Raw genomic sequence first — 15,372 nt, forward strand, 5'->3', positions numbered from 1 at the left:
ACATTTAAGAAATAATAAAGGATTTTTAAAAACACAAGCCTATACAATAGCAACCACCACCTGATGTTCTTGGACTTTAACAACAATGCTTGAGGAGACTCCGAAACATTTTTTGAGAACACAGCATGGAATGGCATGGCCCCAGTAAGAAGTGAATCAGTTATCTGGAATCTTTCAATAGCTTTTCAGGGTGAGGGTAAGATTCTTTCTGCCCCCAAGCTCGTGTCCTCTCTGCAGAGTCTGTTTCCATGCTGCCCAGGAAATGTCACTTGTTTTGTTTCCTTTGATATCTCTTGCCTTCTCATTCTTTCTGGCTTTACTTCTGCCTTAAAACTATACAGTTACATAAATATTCCATGTATTTCACATGTAGGTTTTGAAAACTTTTGAAGTTCATGGTGTTCTATTAATTTCAATCAGCACTCTCTCTCTTTTTTTTTTTAATAAACTTTACACTGCTACAAGAGTTTAAATATTTTAACGTGAGTAAATCTGCATTTTCAAATTGTTCCTGTCTCTCTTAAAATTTTCAACCTGATTATAAAATTGCCTAGGGCAGAGAATGTACCTGGGGAGATATGCTTGGATGAAACTAGGCACAACGATAATAAAAATCTGGGATCTCTTATATGGAGTAACATCAATGACGTCTTTGAGCCTATTTCTTCATCTGTGTTATGAAACAGGAATAAAATGTAATCCTTTTAGTATTCAGAGGGGAACTATATCATGATATGTACAAAGTTCCTGTAAGATACTGGCACAAACTTGAGGACAGTTCTTTCCCTTTGAATGGCAGTCCACAATCCGAATTATAAAAATTCTACTTTCCCTCAGCCTTTGCCTTACTCCCTTACTATGAATTTGTTAATTCCATTGGGCTTAAAGCTACTCTAAACGGAGTAGGCTGGTAATGGTACTGTGGTCATTTCATACCTGTGTGTGCCAGTCACTCAGCTGTGTCTGACTCTTTGCGACCCCACAGACTATAGCCTGCTCTGTTCATGGAATTCTCCAGGCAAGAATACTGGAGTGGGTTGCCAATTTCCTCTCTTCCTGACCCAGGGATCGAACCCATGTCTCCTGTGTCTCCTGCACTGCAGGAGGTCTTTACCTGTTGAGCTATGCGGAAAGCCATTTCACACCATACTAAAAACATTTCTGATTTCTGTCCTTCAAGTGGTATTCACAAGTGATCTGTTTTTCCATACCACATCCTGACCTATAATTAAATTTCTAGAATTACAAATAAAGAAGTGCTAACATTCACCTACATCTTTAACATAAGGAGTCATAAAGACATTCTGAATTCACAAGTCCAAACAGTTTTCAAATCAAGAGGACAGCACCAGGTACTAGAAGGATCATGGATCTGGGGACTCTCACCCAGACTTGTCAAGCGCCAGTTGCAAACCCTGAAGCGACAGCTTCTTCTAACCTTGGCTGCTCATCTGTAACATGAGCATAATTATCATGTTTGTACTTCTTTTCATTGGAAGATGTTTTTTAAAAACCAGTTTTTTATTTTTACATCCATCTTATACATGTTTCTTCTGTGATGTGAGCTTTCAAAACCATGTTGATTTTCCAGTTTCCATGATAGAATTTTTTTTTTCTTCTACAGAATCAAAGAAGTAATCCCTTGAAGCCACAGAAAATAATCTTTTTGAAACAAAGGAAAAAATGATAGAAGCACTGGGTCCACTTATCTGAAGATGAAACAATGACCAGGCTACCTAGGTGAGAAGTGTCTGTTGACAGGGAGGGCCTGAGTTAGGTAACACTGCTCTCTGTGGGTCCCAGTTTTATCTTTCCCGTCAATAAGTATAATAGGAAAATACTTGTAGTGTTCAATGATGGCTTCCACCGAGTCAAACTTCTGAAACACAGAAAAGAAAGTTAGTGAAAATTTAGGACGTTTGTGTGTGTAGGTTAAAGTACAGCCTAAGATACTTCAGTTTACTTAGGAAAGAGGGTAACTCATTTGACTTTTTTTTTTTTTTTTTAGATTGTAAAGGTATATCAGGAAGCGATCTAAAAAAAATTATTGGAGTATAGTTGATTTAGAATATAGTTGATTGGAGTATAGGAGATAAAGATCTTAATGCTGGGAAAGATTGAAAGCAAAAGCAGATTGGGGCAACAGAGGATAAAATGGTTAGATAGCATCTCTGACTCAACGGACATGAATCTGAGCAAACTCCAGGAGACAGAGGAGGACAGTGGAGACTGGCATGCTATAGTCCATGGGGTTGCAGATTTGGACATGACTGAGCGACTGAATAATAACAATGATAGCAACAAATAGTTGATTTGCAATGCTGTGTAAGCCTCAGGTATATATCGAAGCGAATTGGTTATACATATACGTATAGCCATTCTTCTAGATTCTTCTCCCATATAGGTCACTACAGAGGACTGAGTAGAGTTCCCTGTGCTCTACAGTGCATCCTTATTAGTTATGTATTCCATATATAGTAGTAAGGTCCGGCTAGTCAAGGCTGTGGTTTTTCCTGTGGTCATGTATGGATGTGAGAGTTGGACTGTGAAGAAGGCTGAGCGCTGAAGAATTGATGCGTTTGAACTGTGGTGTTGGAGAAGACTCTTGAGAGTCCCTTGGACTGCAAGGAGATCCAACCAGTCCATTCTGAAGGAGATCAGCCCTGGGATTTCTTTGGAGGGAATGATGCTAAAGCTGAAACTCCAGTACTTTGGCCACCTCATGAGAAGAGTTGACTCATTGGAAAAGACTCTGATGCTGGGAGGGATTGGGGGCAGGAGGAGAAGGGGACGACCGAGGATGAGATGGCTGGATGGCATCATCACAGACTCGATGGACGTGAGTCTGAGTGAACTCTGGGAGTTGGTGATGGACAGGGAGGCCTGGCGTGCTGTGATTCATGGGGTTGCAGAGTCGGACACGACTGAGTGACTGAACTGAACTGAAGTGTGTATGTGTCAACTCCAGTCTTCCAGTTTATCCCTTCCCTCTCACATTTTCCCCCTGGAGAAAGTTGATTTTTTTTAAAGGATGTAGCAAAGAAGCTCTTGAATGATAAATGGTAAGATTAAGACAAGGAGAGTGACCAGAAGTGAGCCCTCCACAGTTCTCAGAGCTTCCCACCCATGAACTGTTCACCAGAATCAGGTCACACTGGTCAGTTTCCACTCTGTGGTTATGTGTTCCCATGATAAGCAGTGCAAATGGGTTAATTACACTGCAGTCAGCCATGGAGACTCCCTGGTGCCTCCCTTACCTGTCCGCCAACTGTGACAAATTAAAATGTGGACGATCATGTCTTGACTTCACTTTGTAAATTGATGGGAACATCTGCAGTGCAGCCTCTCTCCTGTACACCCCTCTTGTTCTGATGCATTCTAGACTAATCAGGAAGAATACTGATGACCCCAGGGCTTGGCCTGGTAGTTCCTGGCCAATTTAGTGTTCTTACCTGGATTTCTTATGCAATAAACAGGTAATAGCAGAATGTTACACTTTTATGTTTCCAGAGATGTACAGATAAAGTGATGGGGTGACTTAATGCAAGGGAAGGTGGTTTCAAATATAGAGGAATCAGGAAGTGCTTTGTGGAAGATACAGGCTTGAGATGGGCTATTTAGTGTGGGTGAGTTAAGTGGACAAGGTGGATTTAAAGATACTAAGAGCAGAGGAAGATGTGTGTGCAAAGACAGGTGTTGAGCACATGTGAACACAGACAGGAATTTCTGCTTTTTGTAACTTTTTGTGAAGTGAGCAGTGCAGGAATGGACCTTCCCTGAAGAGCCAAGGAAACTAGCTCAGAGTGGGGAGCGACTTCCTCAGAGGTCACACAGTGGGGGCAGGACCAGGAATGCAAACTGGTTTTTCTGGATGTGTATCAGTTTCTTCCCTGATGCAAATTTACCTATGGCCTGTGAACCCAGTGTTCCAAACAGAGCTGGGTCCAGATGGTGCAGTGTGAAGGGGGGACCCGTGTTGGGGATGACTTTGATTCTCTTGGGCTTCCCTGGTAGCTCAGACGGTAAAGGATCTGCCTGCAATGAGGGAGACCCAGTTTCGATCCCTGTGTTGGGAAGATCCTCTGAAGAAAGGAATGGCTAAGTGACTAACACTTTTGATTCTCTGTAGTTTTCTACATCCTTCCTCTGCCCAGCACAGGAGTGTTTGCAGGCCTGAGGGACATTCAAGAGGGAATGAGATTGTCAAGGTCTCTGTCCTCATGGAGACTCATGCATTGCATTCAGATCGGGGCAGATGGAAAAGAATTCCCTCTCCAAATAGATCTTTTCATGTAGGGATAAAGCGCTATGGAAATAATCTCCAGACTTGAATTTTTGTCAACATTACAAAGCCATTACTTACATTCAAATTCTGTTGGGGATTGGTATAGACATCTAGTATTTTGGTTCCATATTATAAGAATATCTTGGTGTGAGTACATTCTTATATCTTATATGTATTCACAGAGATAATCTATTCCCCTATTTTGGCTCTTTTTTCTCTGGATTAATCTTTAGAGGGAAAAATGCTTGCTTTGTAATCTCACTCCTATTTTCTCTAGGATAGTCCCCAAATAATGAATTCAATACTAATTATTTATAATCTACTCCATGGATGATATTTGATATGAAATTGTAGTTTTAACAAGTAGTAGGAAGCAAGCTGGGCATAGTAAGTTATTCTGTCATCTCATTACTGACTTCCAGAGATAGGCCAACAACTGACATATTACTCTAAAGATAACTTTTAGAAAGATTATAATTAAGCTCTTAAAACTTTTATATTAAATTCCCTTTTTCAGGAGGACAGTAAATACCATCCTAATATTAGATATTAAAATTTGTTTAAACCTTTTGCAATTGCCCTAAATACCAACCATAGGCAATGTTTCTCTTCCAGAAAGGTTAACCATTCTGTTTGGATCCACACATGGGAATAATAGAAGAAAAGAGAAAAAGAGGAAGAGAGAGAGAGAGATGCAGAGAGAGAATGAGGAGAAACAGACCTGAGAAGTGAAAAATCAACTCATTGATTAATTGTCTCTGTTTCTTAGTCTTTAAACTTTATCAAGTAAACGTCTATCATAATTTTCAGCAATTTATCACAAGCGTTTGCAGATCACTTCTTTTTACTAACTCCACAGCAATGTTGACAGATGTGAGTTCTAAACCTTGGCAGCAAGTAGAAATCTTCAGGTTATTAACAAATAGGTATCTCACTGGTGGGTCCAGGGCCAGTGTTCTATCAGGTGCTAAATATTTCAAATCATAGCCCTGCTTAGGTGCAAGCATTGATGGGCACAGATTAACAGAGTATTCCCCTGGATGGCAGAGACCTGTCTTCCTCTGTTTTCTGTCCCCAGAATGAAGCATTAGATCTAGCATAACGTAGACATAAAATGAAGGCGTGGCCCAATACTGAACAAATGAGAGATGTGGCCTCCATGAGATATCCTGTGTCCTAGTTCCTGAAATCTGTGAATATTTCTAAGCAAAAGAGTATTACTTTGCATGACAAAAGTTGGGACTGTGTTAAGGATCTTGAGAGGAAGGTCTTTTAAAAAATAATTAATTATTTTTGGCTTTCCTAAGTCTGCATTGCTGCACACAGCCTTTCTTGAGTTGTGGTGAGTGGGGCTGCTCTCTAGTTGCCGTGTGCTAGCTTCTCTTTGCAGTGGCTTCTTTTGTTGTGGAGCATGAGATCTGGGATGTGGGCTTTAATAGTTGCAACTCTTGAGCCTAGTTTCCCCTCTGCATGTAGAATCTTCCCGGACCAGGGATTGAACCCATGTCCCCTGCATTGGCAGGAGGATGTTTAACCACTGGACCACCAGGGAAGTCCTGAGAGGAAGACCTCGAGAGAGGAGTTCAACCTAGGCTCTCCCTAAAAGCGATCACACGTATTCCCATAAGACAGAAACAGAGGAAGAGTCACTTGGAGAAGACGAGGAGGTGGCATGATGTCAGAGGCAGCAATCAGAGTGATGTGGCCACCAGCCAAGGAAGCCAAGGTTTGCTGACAACCGCCAAAAGCTGGAAGAGGCAGAAAGGATCTTCCCCCAGAGCCTCCAGAAGAAGCATAACCTGCCAATACCTTGGTTGCAAAATCCTAGACTTCGGAGCTTCAAAAGAATACATATTTGTTGTTTTATGCTACCAATTTTGTGGTCTTTTGTTACAGCAGCCACAGGAAGCTCCAGGTGCTCCCTAAATCTAAATTCAGACATGAATTGCTAGTCACATGGCTAACAGAATGACCCAACTTTATAATATGCTGCAACTTGGACTCTCCTAGGCTCATTCTTTGCAGGCCTATGTGGATTTGCTTACCTCTGTGCTTGTGACAGGTGTCGACAAGCCGTGCCTTCCCGGGGGACCAGACCAGGCTGCTGCAACTGTTATGGCCCTTTGTGAGTTTTTCATTCAAACCCAGGGCACACAGATCCAGTGAAAGGACTTTAGGGAATCATTGAAGGCAGAAGTGGTACTTACTAATCACCTGCCTCCCTCTATGTGTCTAGAACCCTGTTTACATCATCTCATCTTACTCTCAAAATAGCTCCCGTGTTAGAGGTGACCCTGCACAGTATGCAGAGTTAAATTCTACAGTTTGCAAAACAGCCGACAAGCCACAGGAAATCAAAACGATCCTTGAAAACCCTGTGCCTCATTATGGTTCTCCTGCAGAGTCAGCTAAGATGCTACTTTATTCAAGCAACAGATAAAATAGCTAGTAGCTGATTTTCATTGAGCAAAGCCTTGCTGCAGGAAATTCTTTCATCTTTTCTTAGCAATGGGAGATTCTTCCTCCTAAAGGCAAAGGGCTCAATAGAATGATGATAAATCTGGTGGAACTGAGAGCAATCTAGGTCACCCCCCTCTACACCAGGGCACAGCTCCAGAAGAGAGGCAGGAAGAACCGCCTGTAAATTGTGATTCTTCACCCAGCGTCTGGCTCACACTAAGCTCCAGGTAGGTGTTAACTAATTTTCAACTGAACTAGGTTATTTTCAAACAGGTTGGGGATCATTGCATTTGTTATGATGCTGTCTGAGGCTATGTGAGACAGGCAATATTTTTGCAGACTATATTAAACCCCAGCTGTGTCTGTGGGCCCTGGTTCCCAGGTAGTTCAGTGGTAAAGAATCTGCCTGCCAAATGCAGATGTGGATTTGATCCCTGGGTGGGGAAGATCCCCTGGGGAAGGAAATGGCAAAACATGCCAATATTCTTGCCTAGAAAATCCCATGGACAGAGGACCCTGAAGGGCTACAGTCCATGGGGTTGAAAATAGTGGGACAGTGACTGTGCGATTTAGTATGGATGCATGCACATGTCTGTGGGCCAGTGACTTCATGCTTCTGCGCCTCAGTTTCCCTCAGTTACATGGTGCTATTGATAGCACCTACCTTAAGGGTTGCTATGAGGATCCAATTGATCAAGTTAATTAATAATTGTTAACTGCACAGTATAGTGTCTGTGCATAATAAATGATGTAAGTGTGAAATAAACATGAAAAGGAGACTTGAATGGGAGATGCACGAGAGGATAAAATTCCATAATAATACAAAAAGAGTCCTCTTAAGCATTTGCATTTTTTAGGTTATGCAGATGAAAATTTTCATAAATTGAGAAAAATCTCAAAATATTATGATTTTAGGCCTAAAAGTACTATAAATATTGTAAAAATCTAGGAAAATGATATATTATTCTGATTTTATTTAATTATTTTTCATTGAAGTATAGTTGATTTACAGTGTATCAGGTGTAAGAAAAGTGAGTCAGTTATACTGGCTTGGCCAAAAATTTCATTTGAGTTTTTCTGTAGATGGGATGGAAAAACCTGAACGAACTTTTTGGCCAACCCAACGTATTTGAATTCTTAAGCGGTCTTTGGTAGCGATAATTAGAGCCATTCATCGGGAAGCTGATGGTCTAATCCAAGGGTGGTCAGGATGACAACTGTTTATCTGCTGAGGCTGGCAGTGAACTGGCTGGCAACTTGATTCAACACTATTAGGAAGTTATCATAGGGTCATTGTTTCCTCTTTCACAAGCAGACCAAACTATAGCTTGGAAAAAGCTGTAACCTCTTTAGAGCCTGGTTTCCTCACTGGTAAAAGGGGTTCAATAACACATCCTTTCCAGAGTGTTTTCAAAGGCGAGAGCAAGTGAAAACAGCAGCTCAGAGAGAGCCAGCACATTTTAGGGAACGTGATTTCCATTTCTTGTATTCTCGAAGGAAAAGGAATCCCAAGCACTTAAAGTTAGAGTCAGATAAGCCTTTTTTTTTGGTAAATGAGAAACTCTATGAGCTGGCAGAAGACGCAGAAGAATAAAGGGAAATTGAGCTGGGAAATTCCATTAACCATAGGTATCTGGACCCAGGGGCTTCCCAGGTGGTGTGGTGGTATAGAATCTTGTGTCTGCCTGCCAGTACAGGAGACACAAGAGACGTGGGTTCAATCCCTGGCTCAAGAAGATCCTCTGGAGTAGGAAATGAAAACTCACTCCAGTATTCCTGCCTGGAAAATTCCATGGACAGAAGAGCCTAGAAGGTCACAGAGTCATATATGGCTGAGCAGGCACACACTATCTGAACCTAAGGGGAACCATGTCCTAGTTATCCCCATGACCCAGTCAGAATAATAAAAAAATAATAATGACTAACATTTATTGATATGTCCCAGGTAGTGTCTTAGTGTTCGACATTCATTTACTCACTAATCCTCATCACAAAAGAAAATAGCTGCAACTCCTCTTTTTAGTTTTGCTGAAACCCTTTGTTTTTGTTGTTCAGTCACTAAGTCATGTCCAACCCTGTGACCCCATGGCCTGCAGCATGCCAGTTTCCTCTGTCTTCCACTATCTCCAGGAGTTTGCTCAAATTTAAGTTCATTGAGTCAATGATGCTATCTAACCATCTCATCCTCTACCACTCCCTTCTCCTTTAGCCTTCAGTCTTTCCCAGCATCAGATTTTTTTTTTTTTTTTTTTAACAGTGAATCAGCTGGTCAAAGTATTGGAGCTTCAGCTTTAGCCTCAGTCCTTCCAATGAATATTCAGGGTTGATTTCCTTTAGGATTGACTGGTTTGATCTCCTTGTAGTCTGAGAAACTCTCAAGAGTCTTCTCCAGCAGCACAGTTTAAAAGCATCAATTCTCCAGCACTCAGCCTTCTTTATGATCCAGCTCTCACATCTGTACATGACTACTGGAAAAACCATAGCTTTGAGTGTACAGACTTTTGTCAGCAAAGTGATGTCCCTCTATTTATTATGCTGTCTAGATTTGTCATAACTTTCCTTCCAAGGAGCAAGCATCTTTTAATGTCATGGCTATAGTGACCGTCTGCAGTGATTTTGGAGCCTGAGAAAATAAAGTCCATTACTGTACCACATTTCCCGCTTCTATTTGCCATGAAGTGATGGAGCCAAATACCACGATCTTAGTCTTTTCAATGTTGAGTTTCAAGCTAGCTTTTTCACTCTCCTCTTTTACCCTCATCAAGAGGCTCTTTAGTTCCTTTTCACTTTCTGCCATTAAAGTGGTTTCATCTGCATATCTGAGGTTGTTGATATTTCTCCTGGCGATCTTGATTCTAGCTTGTGATTCATCCAGCCCAGCATTTCACATGATGTACTTGCAGTGTGACAATATAAAGCCTTGTCATACTCCTTTCCCAACTTTGAACCAGTCAGTTGTTTCATATCTGGTTCTAAGTGTTGCTTCTTGACCTTCATACAGATTTCTCAGGAGAGAGGTAAGGTGGTCTGGTATGCCCATGAATTTTCCTCAGTTCATTGTGATCCACACAGTCAAAAGCTTTCACATAGTCAATGAAGCAGAAGTAGATGTTTTTCTGGAATTCCTTTGCTTTCTCCATGATCTATTGAATGTTGGCAGTTTAACCTTTTGATCCCTTTCTTACTTGGCAATATTTGGAAGATTTATTTATGTATTAATTTATTTATTCACTCATGTTCTCCTTTATGCCGAAACTTTCCCAGGCTGGAGCAGAGTCTGGTGAACTGACCCCACGGTGGCCTGGCCAGTGCTGAACACCCTCTCCAGCCACGTGTGATTCCCAGAAAAGGACTCTGGGTCAGGCCCTGGGTTTAAGCTGGGATGTCCAGACTTGTGCCTTCCTGAAGCATTTTGGCAGCTGTGGCAACAGTCGTTCTGATACCTATTGGAGAACAATAGGTGTCTGTGTGACAGTTCTGGTTTCCTACTGTGGCAGTTTTCTTGGGCCTTCACAACAAAGTACCACCCACTAGGGTGGGAGGGAACTTAAATGATGGAAATTAATTTTCTCACAGACCTGGAGGTGAGAATTCCAAGGTCAAGATGTTGGCAGGGTTGGTTCCTTCTAAGGCCTCTCTCCTTGGCTTGAAAGTGTCTCTTCTCTCTGTGACTGCATATCTATGTGTGTCTATGTCCTAATCTCCTCTTCTCATAAGGACACCGTGCCTATGGGGTCAGAGGCCACTCTAGTGACCTCACTTTGTCTTAGTCACCTCTTTAAAGACCTCATCTCTAGGGGACTTCCTTGGTGGACCAGTGGTTAAGAAACCTTGCAATGCAGGGGACTTGGGTTTGATCCCTGGTCAGGGTACTAAGCAGTGACTTAGCATGCATGCATACAGGCTACTAAGATCCCACATGCCACGGGGCAACTAAGCCCGATGACCACAACTACTGAGTCTGCATGCCCTGGAGCTCATGTGCCCCAGCTAGAGAGTCTGTGTGCCGCAACAAAAGATCCCACAGGCCTCAACTAAGACCTGATGCAGCCAAAATAAATAAAGAAAGCAAAAACAAACAAAAAGACCCTGTCTGCAAACTTGGTCACATTCTGAGGTGCTAGGGGCTAGAATTTTCACATAGGAATTTGGGAGGGGGCCACAATTCAGCCTATAACATACACCGACAGATAAACAGAGGGGGGTACATGAGAATCACTGAATTACAGAAGTCCAAACTTGCAAAGCACATTTACATTTGAAGAACCTAAAGCCCAGAGAAACAGTGGAAACAGTGGCTGACTATTTTGGGGGGGCTCCAAAATCACTGCAGATGGTGATTGCAGCCATTAAATTAAAAGATGCTTACTCCTTGGAAGGAAAGTTGTGACCAACCTAGACAGCATTGGAGAAGGAAATGACAACCCACTCCAGTGTTCTTGCCTGGAGAATCCCAGGAATGGGAGAGCCTTTTGGGCTGCCGTTTATGGGGTCACACAGAGTTGGACATGACTAAAGTGACTTAGCAGCAGCAGACAGCATATTAAAAAGCAGAGACATTACTTTGTCAACAAAGGTCCATCTAGTCAAAGCTATGGTTTTTCCAGTAGTCATGTATGGATGTGAGAGTTGGACTATAAAGAAAGCTGAGCACAGAAGAATTGATGCTTTTGAACTGTGGTGTTGGAGAAGAGTCTTGAGAGTCCCTTGGACTACAAGGAGATCCAACCAGTGCATCCTAAAGGAGATCAGTTCTGGGTGTTCATTGCAAGGACTAATGTTGAAGCTGAATTGAAGCTGATATTGAAGCTGGCCAATACTTTGGCCACCTTGATGCTAAGAGCTTACTCATTTGAAAAGACCCTGATGCTGGGAAAGATTGAGGGCAGGAGGAGAAGGGGACGCCAGAGGATGAGATGGTTGGATAGCATCACCAACTCGATGGACATGAGTGTGAGTGGAGCTGGTGATGGGCAGAGAGGCCTGGTGTGCTGTGGTTCATGGGGTCACAAAGAGTTGGACACGACTGAGAGACTGAACTGAACTGAAAGCCCAGAGAAGTAAAGTGACTGGCCTGAGTTCACACACTTAGTAAATGATGATAGAACTTGAACCCTATCTTGCCTTCTCTTTTCTCCCTCCCTCCTTCCTACCTTCCTTCCAGAAGAGTTGAAAGAACAGCCTCTCTTTGCCCTCTCACCACCTGTGCATCTCTAGCCCTCGACTTAATTTTCTAAGCTTCAGTTTCCCTACTTCTAAGGTAGGAACCACTGTTCTATCAAAGAGCTGTTGAGGGTTAAAATAAGATAAGGCAGACAGACCAGGCCTAGCATAAACACAGCAGAAATCAATCTCCTTTCCCTTTTCTCTCTGATCTATTTATTCAGTTATTAATGAATGCTTTAATTGAGTCATTCTTTCACCTCGCTGCCTCTCAGCAGATGTGTACCGAGGCTGGTCACGCTCAGTGTAGCACTGGATGCAGTGACTGAGCCCGCGGTTAATGTGGGGACACACACCTACTGATTCCTGATGCCAGTACTGCTGATGTTGCCAGAAATGGTTGCAGTGTGAGTTCAGCGCTGGGTAGGGAAGGAGTGTGGCATTAACATGGGCCTCAGGCAAGGCTTCCTGACAGGCAGGATGGAGATGTGTGTTACAGAATGAGTTTTCTTTAATGGACCAAGCAGGAGAGAGGGTGTACGGAAAGGTCAGGATTGGCTGTAGGTCCTGTGAGCTAAGACATGGGCAAGGATGGTTGTGGAAGGGGCTGGAAGGATTAGATTACATTCTGTACCTCCAGGGCAGCTCTTCTCTGATCTGCAGTCATGGGGATTTGGGAGTGACACAGCCAGCATCTCCCAAAGTGAAGTTGCTCAATTGTGTCCAAATCTTTGTGACCCTATGGACTGCAGCCCACCAGGCTCCTCCATCCATGGGATTTTCCAGGCAAGAATACTGGAGTGGGTTGCCATTTCCTTCTCCAGGGATCGAACCTGGGTCCCCGACATTGCAGGCAGACTCTTTATAGTTTGAGCCACTAGAGAATCCCTGTGAATGCCTTCAAAGCTCCCCTTATTGCTGTCCTTTGCTTGCAAAAGGGAAGCCATTGGGTTATACTCACCTCATCTCCTCTGAGTCCAGTCCCCAGGGCAAACTGCTGATTCCTCTCCAAGAAGCGGATTTTCACATTGTAGACTTTGTTCCCATAAAACACCGCCAACACATAGGGCTCCGCCCTGGATTTTGCAGAGCAATCTCGGACCAAGAAGGTGCCATCCTGAAGCAAAAGGAAGAACAATGATCCTTCCAGCCCCTTTCACAATGATCTTCATAACCAGAATCCACCCTCGCAACAGGCACAGCAGTGAAGCCTGTGTATCTGAGATCCCCAAGAAACTTTAGTTTTTGACAAGCCAGTTCTTTATTCAATTTAATTCAGTAGGTGTTTACTGAGGGTTACAATCCTAAAGGAAATCAACCCTGGATATTCTTTGGAAGGACTGATGCTGAAGCTGAACCTGCAATACTTTGGCCACCTGATGCAAACAGCTAACTCATTGAAAAAGACCCTGATGCTGGTAAAGATTGAGGGCAGGAGGAGAAGGGGACAACAGAGGATGAGAGGGTTGGATGGCATCTTGACTTGATGGACATGAGTTTGAGCAAATTCCAGGAGATAGTGAAGGACAGGAAAGCCTGGAGTACTGCAGTCCGTGGTGTTGCAAAGAGACACGACTAAGCGACTGAACAACAATGTGTCTAGGGGTGGTTGTTATTTTGTGAGAAGTGGACCATTCAGATCACAACACCCTCCTCTTCCAAATCTTGCAATATCTCCCGCTGTCCTCAGTGCCATGGCTACAACTATAACATGATCTTCATGGACCAAGGTACCAGACTCTCCTGCAGTTTTATCTCGGTCACTCCTGCAGCCTCCAGCCCTGGGATGATGGTGCTGGTCAAGCTACCATTTCCCAGGGGCACCATCTTGCTTTCAGGTTCTTAGCGTTTGCACAAGCCACCCCCTCTGACTTCCCTTTCCGCCCCTCTCTAGGGGTGCTTTCCTCCATCTGCCAGGGTTCATGCATTTCCTGTTCTGTTAATGTTCCGGGTATTATTCTAGAGACAGTAGGAACCACGCAGGCTTTGAGTAGGAGAGGATCTGAGCATTGATGCTGATCCTCCGCATGGGGAGATGGCTTCAGTCACTGATGTCAAAGTAAGTGGAAAGACTTTATGAAGGAGAAATAGAAAATAGAGCATGGGATGAGGTGACAGGAAGTGCAGGGCAAAGCAGAGGAGACAAAAAACGTTCCAAGTTGATGTCTCAGAGATGGACTGAAAATCAGAAGCTTCAGTGTCACAGAAGCCAAGGGGGGACAGCAGAGGTTTCCAAAAGAAAGCCCACAGTGTGAAATGGTCTGAAGGCTGTGACTAGACAAGCTATACATATAATATCAAATAATCATGCACACCCTGGGGAGTAGCTCAGGATGAAGATCTGGTCATAAAAGGCTAAGAAATGGAGCAATCTTCCTGAACAGGTACACATATAAGGCTTAGTTCTGTGGCTACATCATGTCAGTTATAAGAGGAAAAATACTGAAAAATCTTTAACTGTAATTGCATTGATTGTTGGATATGTAGTTATAAATATGTAGAGTAGATCTAGTTTATATGTACAGTACAATGCATTCTTTATGTGATAGGTGTTATATATGTAATTTATATTGGTAATTATCTCCTCTGTCGACTATATTTCATTTCTATATGTTTATAGATATTATATACATGCATATGTAATAATGATTATAATACTCTATAATAACACTATATTAAATTTATAAATAATACTATAAAACTATAGTGATGTCATGATGATGCTGGCAGCTAAGATTTACTGAAAAACTGCTCTCAAGATGCCAAGCACTTTATACAGATTTTATTTGATCCTTATATAAGGTTTGAGGAGGTATTTTATCCCCATTTTACAGGTAAGGGAATTAGGTTCTAGTTGTCTAAGTGGATCCCCTGACACATCACAACTAATCAACGGAATACCAAAAAGCCAAGGCCATATTCTTGCTATAAATACACCAATCTCCAAGTGCATAATGTGAGTTTAAGAAATTTTCTGGAACCTGGTCTGCCAAAAACATTTAGCCATAATTAAAGCCTTAAGACTCAAGCACAGAACATTGCCAAAGATTAAAGTGAGAGGAGGCCAAGACATGTGGCTGGTTTGGGGGTTTATCATTTAACACTCTGCAATGAGTTTGTCACAGTGAATTTGGGCAACCCTGCAATTTGAATTAAATAATCTTACATAAATGGGAAACATGTTTTGACAAAACTGAGACAAACCAAATAGGAAAATATGAAGTCATTCAACTGAGATTCTGTTTTCTCAATGCTTTTTGGGAAACAGGCACACAGAAGGGGAGGAAAGGGAGCCTTGAAAATGCCCAAATGTAGTGGGAAGGACATTATATGGCATGTACATTGCCCTTCTAGCACCATCCACACAAGGGGCTCTTGGAAATAGGTCTTCTAAGAGCTACTTTTCCCTTGGGAGAGAGACTCAGGAAGTGTCATGGTTGATTAGCCAAGAAGAGACAGGATTG

The 15,372-nt window shown here is 42.6% G+C and overlaps 1 protein-coding gene across 1 annotated transcript in view; it reads right to left on the reverse strand.

The window, feature by feature from the left end:
• Window positions 1-1,057: 1,057 nt before the first annotated feature.
• Window positions 1,058-15,372, reverse strand: part of CLNK (cytokine dependent hematopoietic cell linker) — a 163,061-nt gene continuing 148,746 nt past the window's right edge. The window contains exons 19-20 of the mRNA XM_040237336.1: window positions 12,870-13,025; window positions 1,058-1,879 (exon numbers count right to left, since the gene is read on the reverse strand). Coding sequence (XP_040093270.1) covers window positions 1,733-1,879; window positions 12,870-13,025 — 303 coding nt within the window. The 3' untranslated portion in view covers window positions 1,058-1,732. The remainder of the gene's footprint in view (window positions 1,880-12,869; window positions 13,026-15,372) is intronic.

This window comes from Oryx dammah, unplaced genomic scaffold, assembly GCF_014754425.2.
Source record: "Oryx dammah isolate SB20612 unplaced genomic scaffold, SCBI_Odam_1.1 HiC_scaffold_3, whole genome shotgun sequence".
Classification (NCBI taxonomy): domain Eukaryota; kingdom Metazoa; phylum Chordata; class Mammalia; order Artiodactyla; family Bovidae; genus Oryx; species Oryx dammah.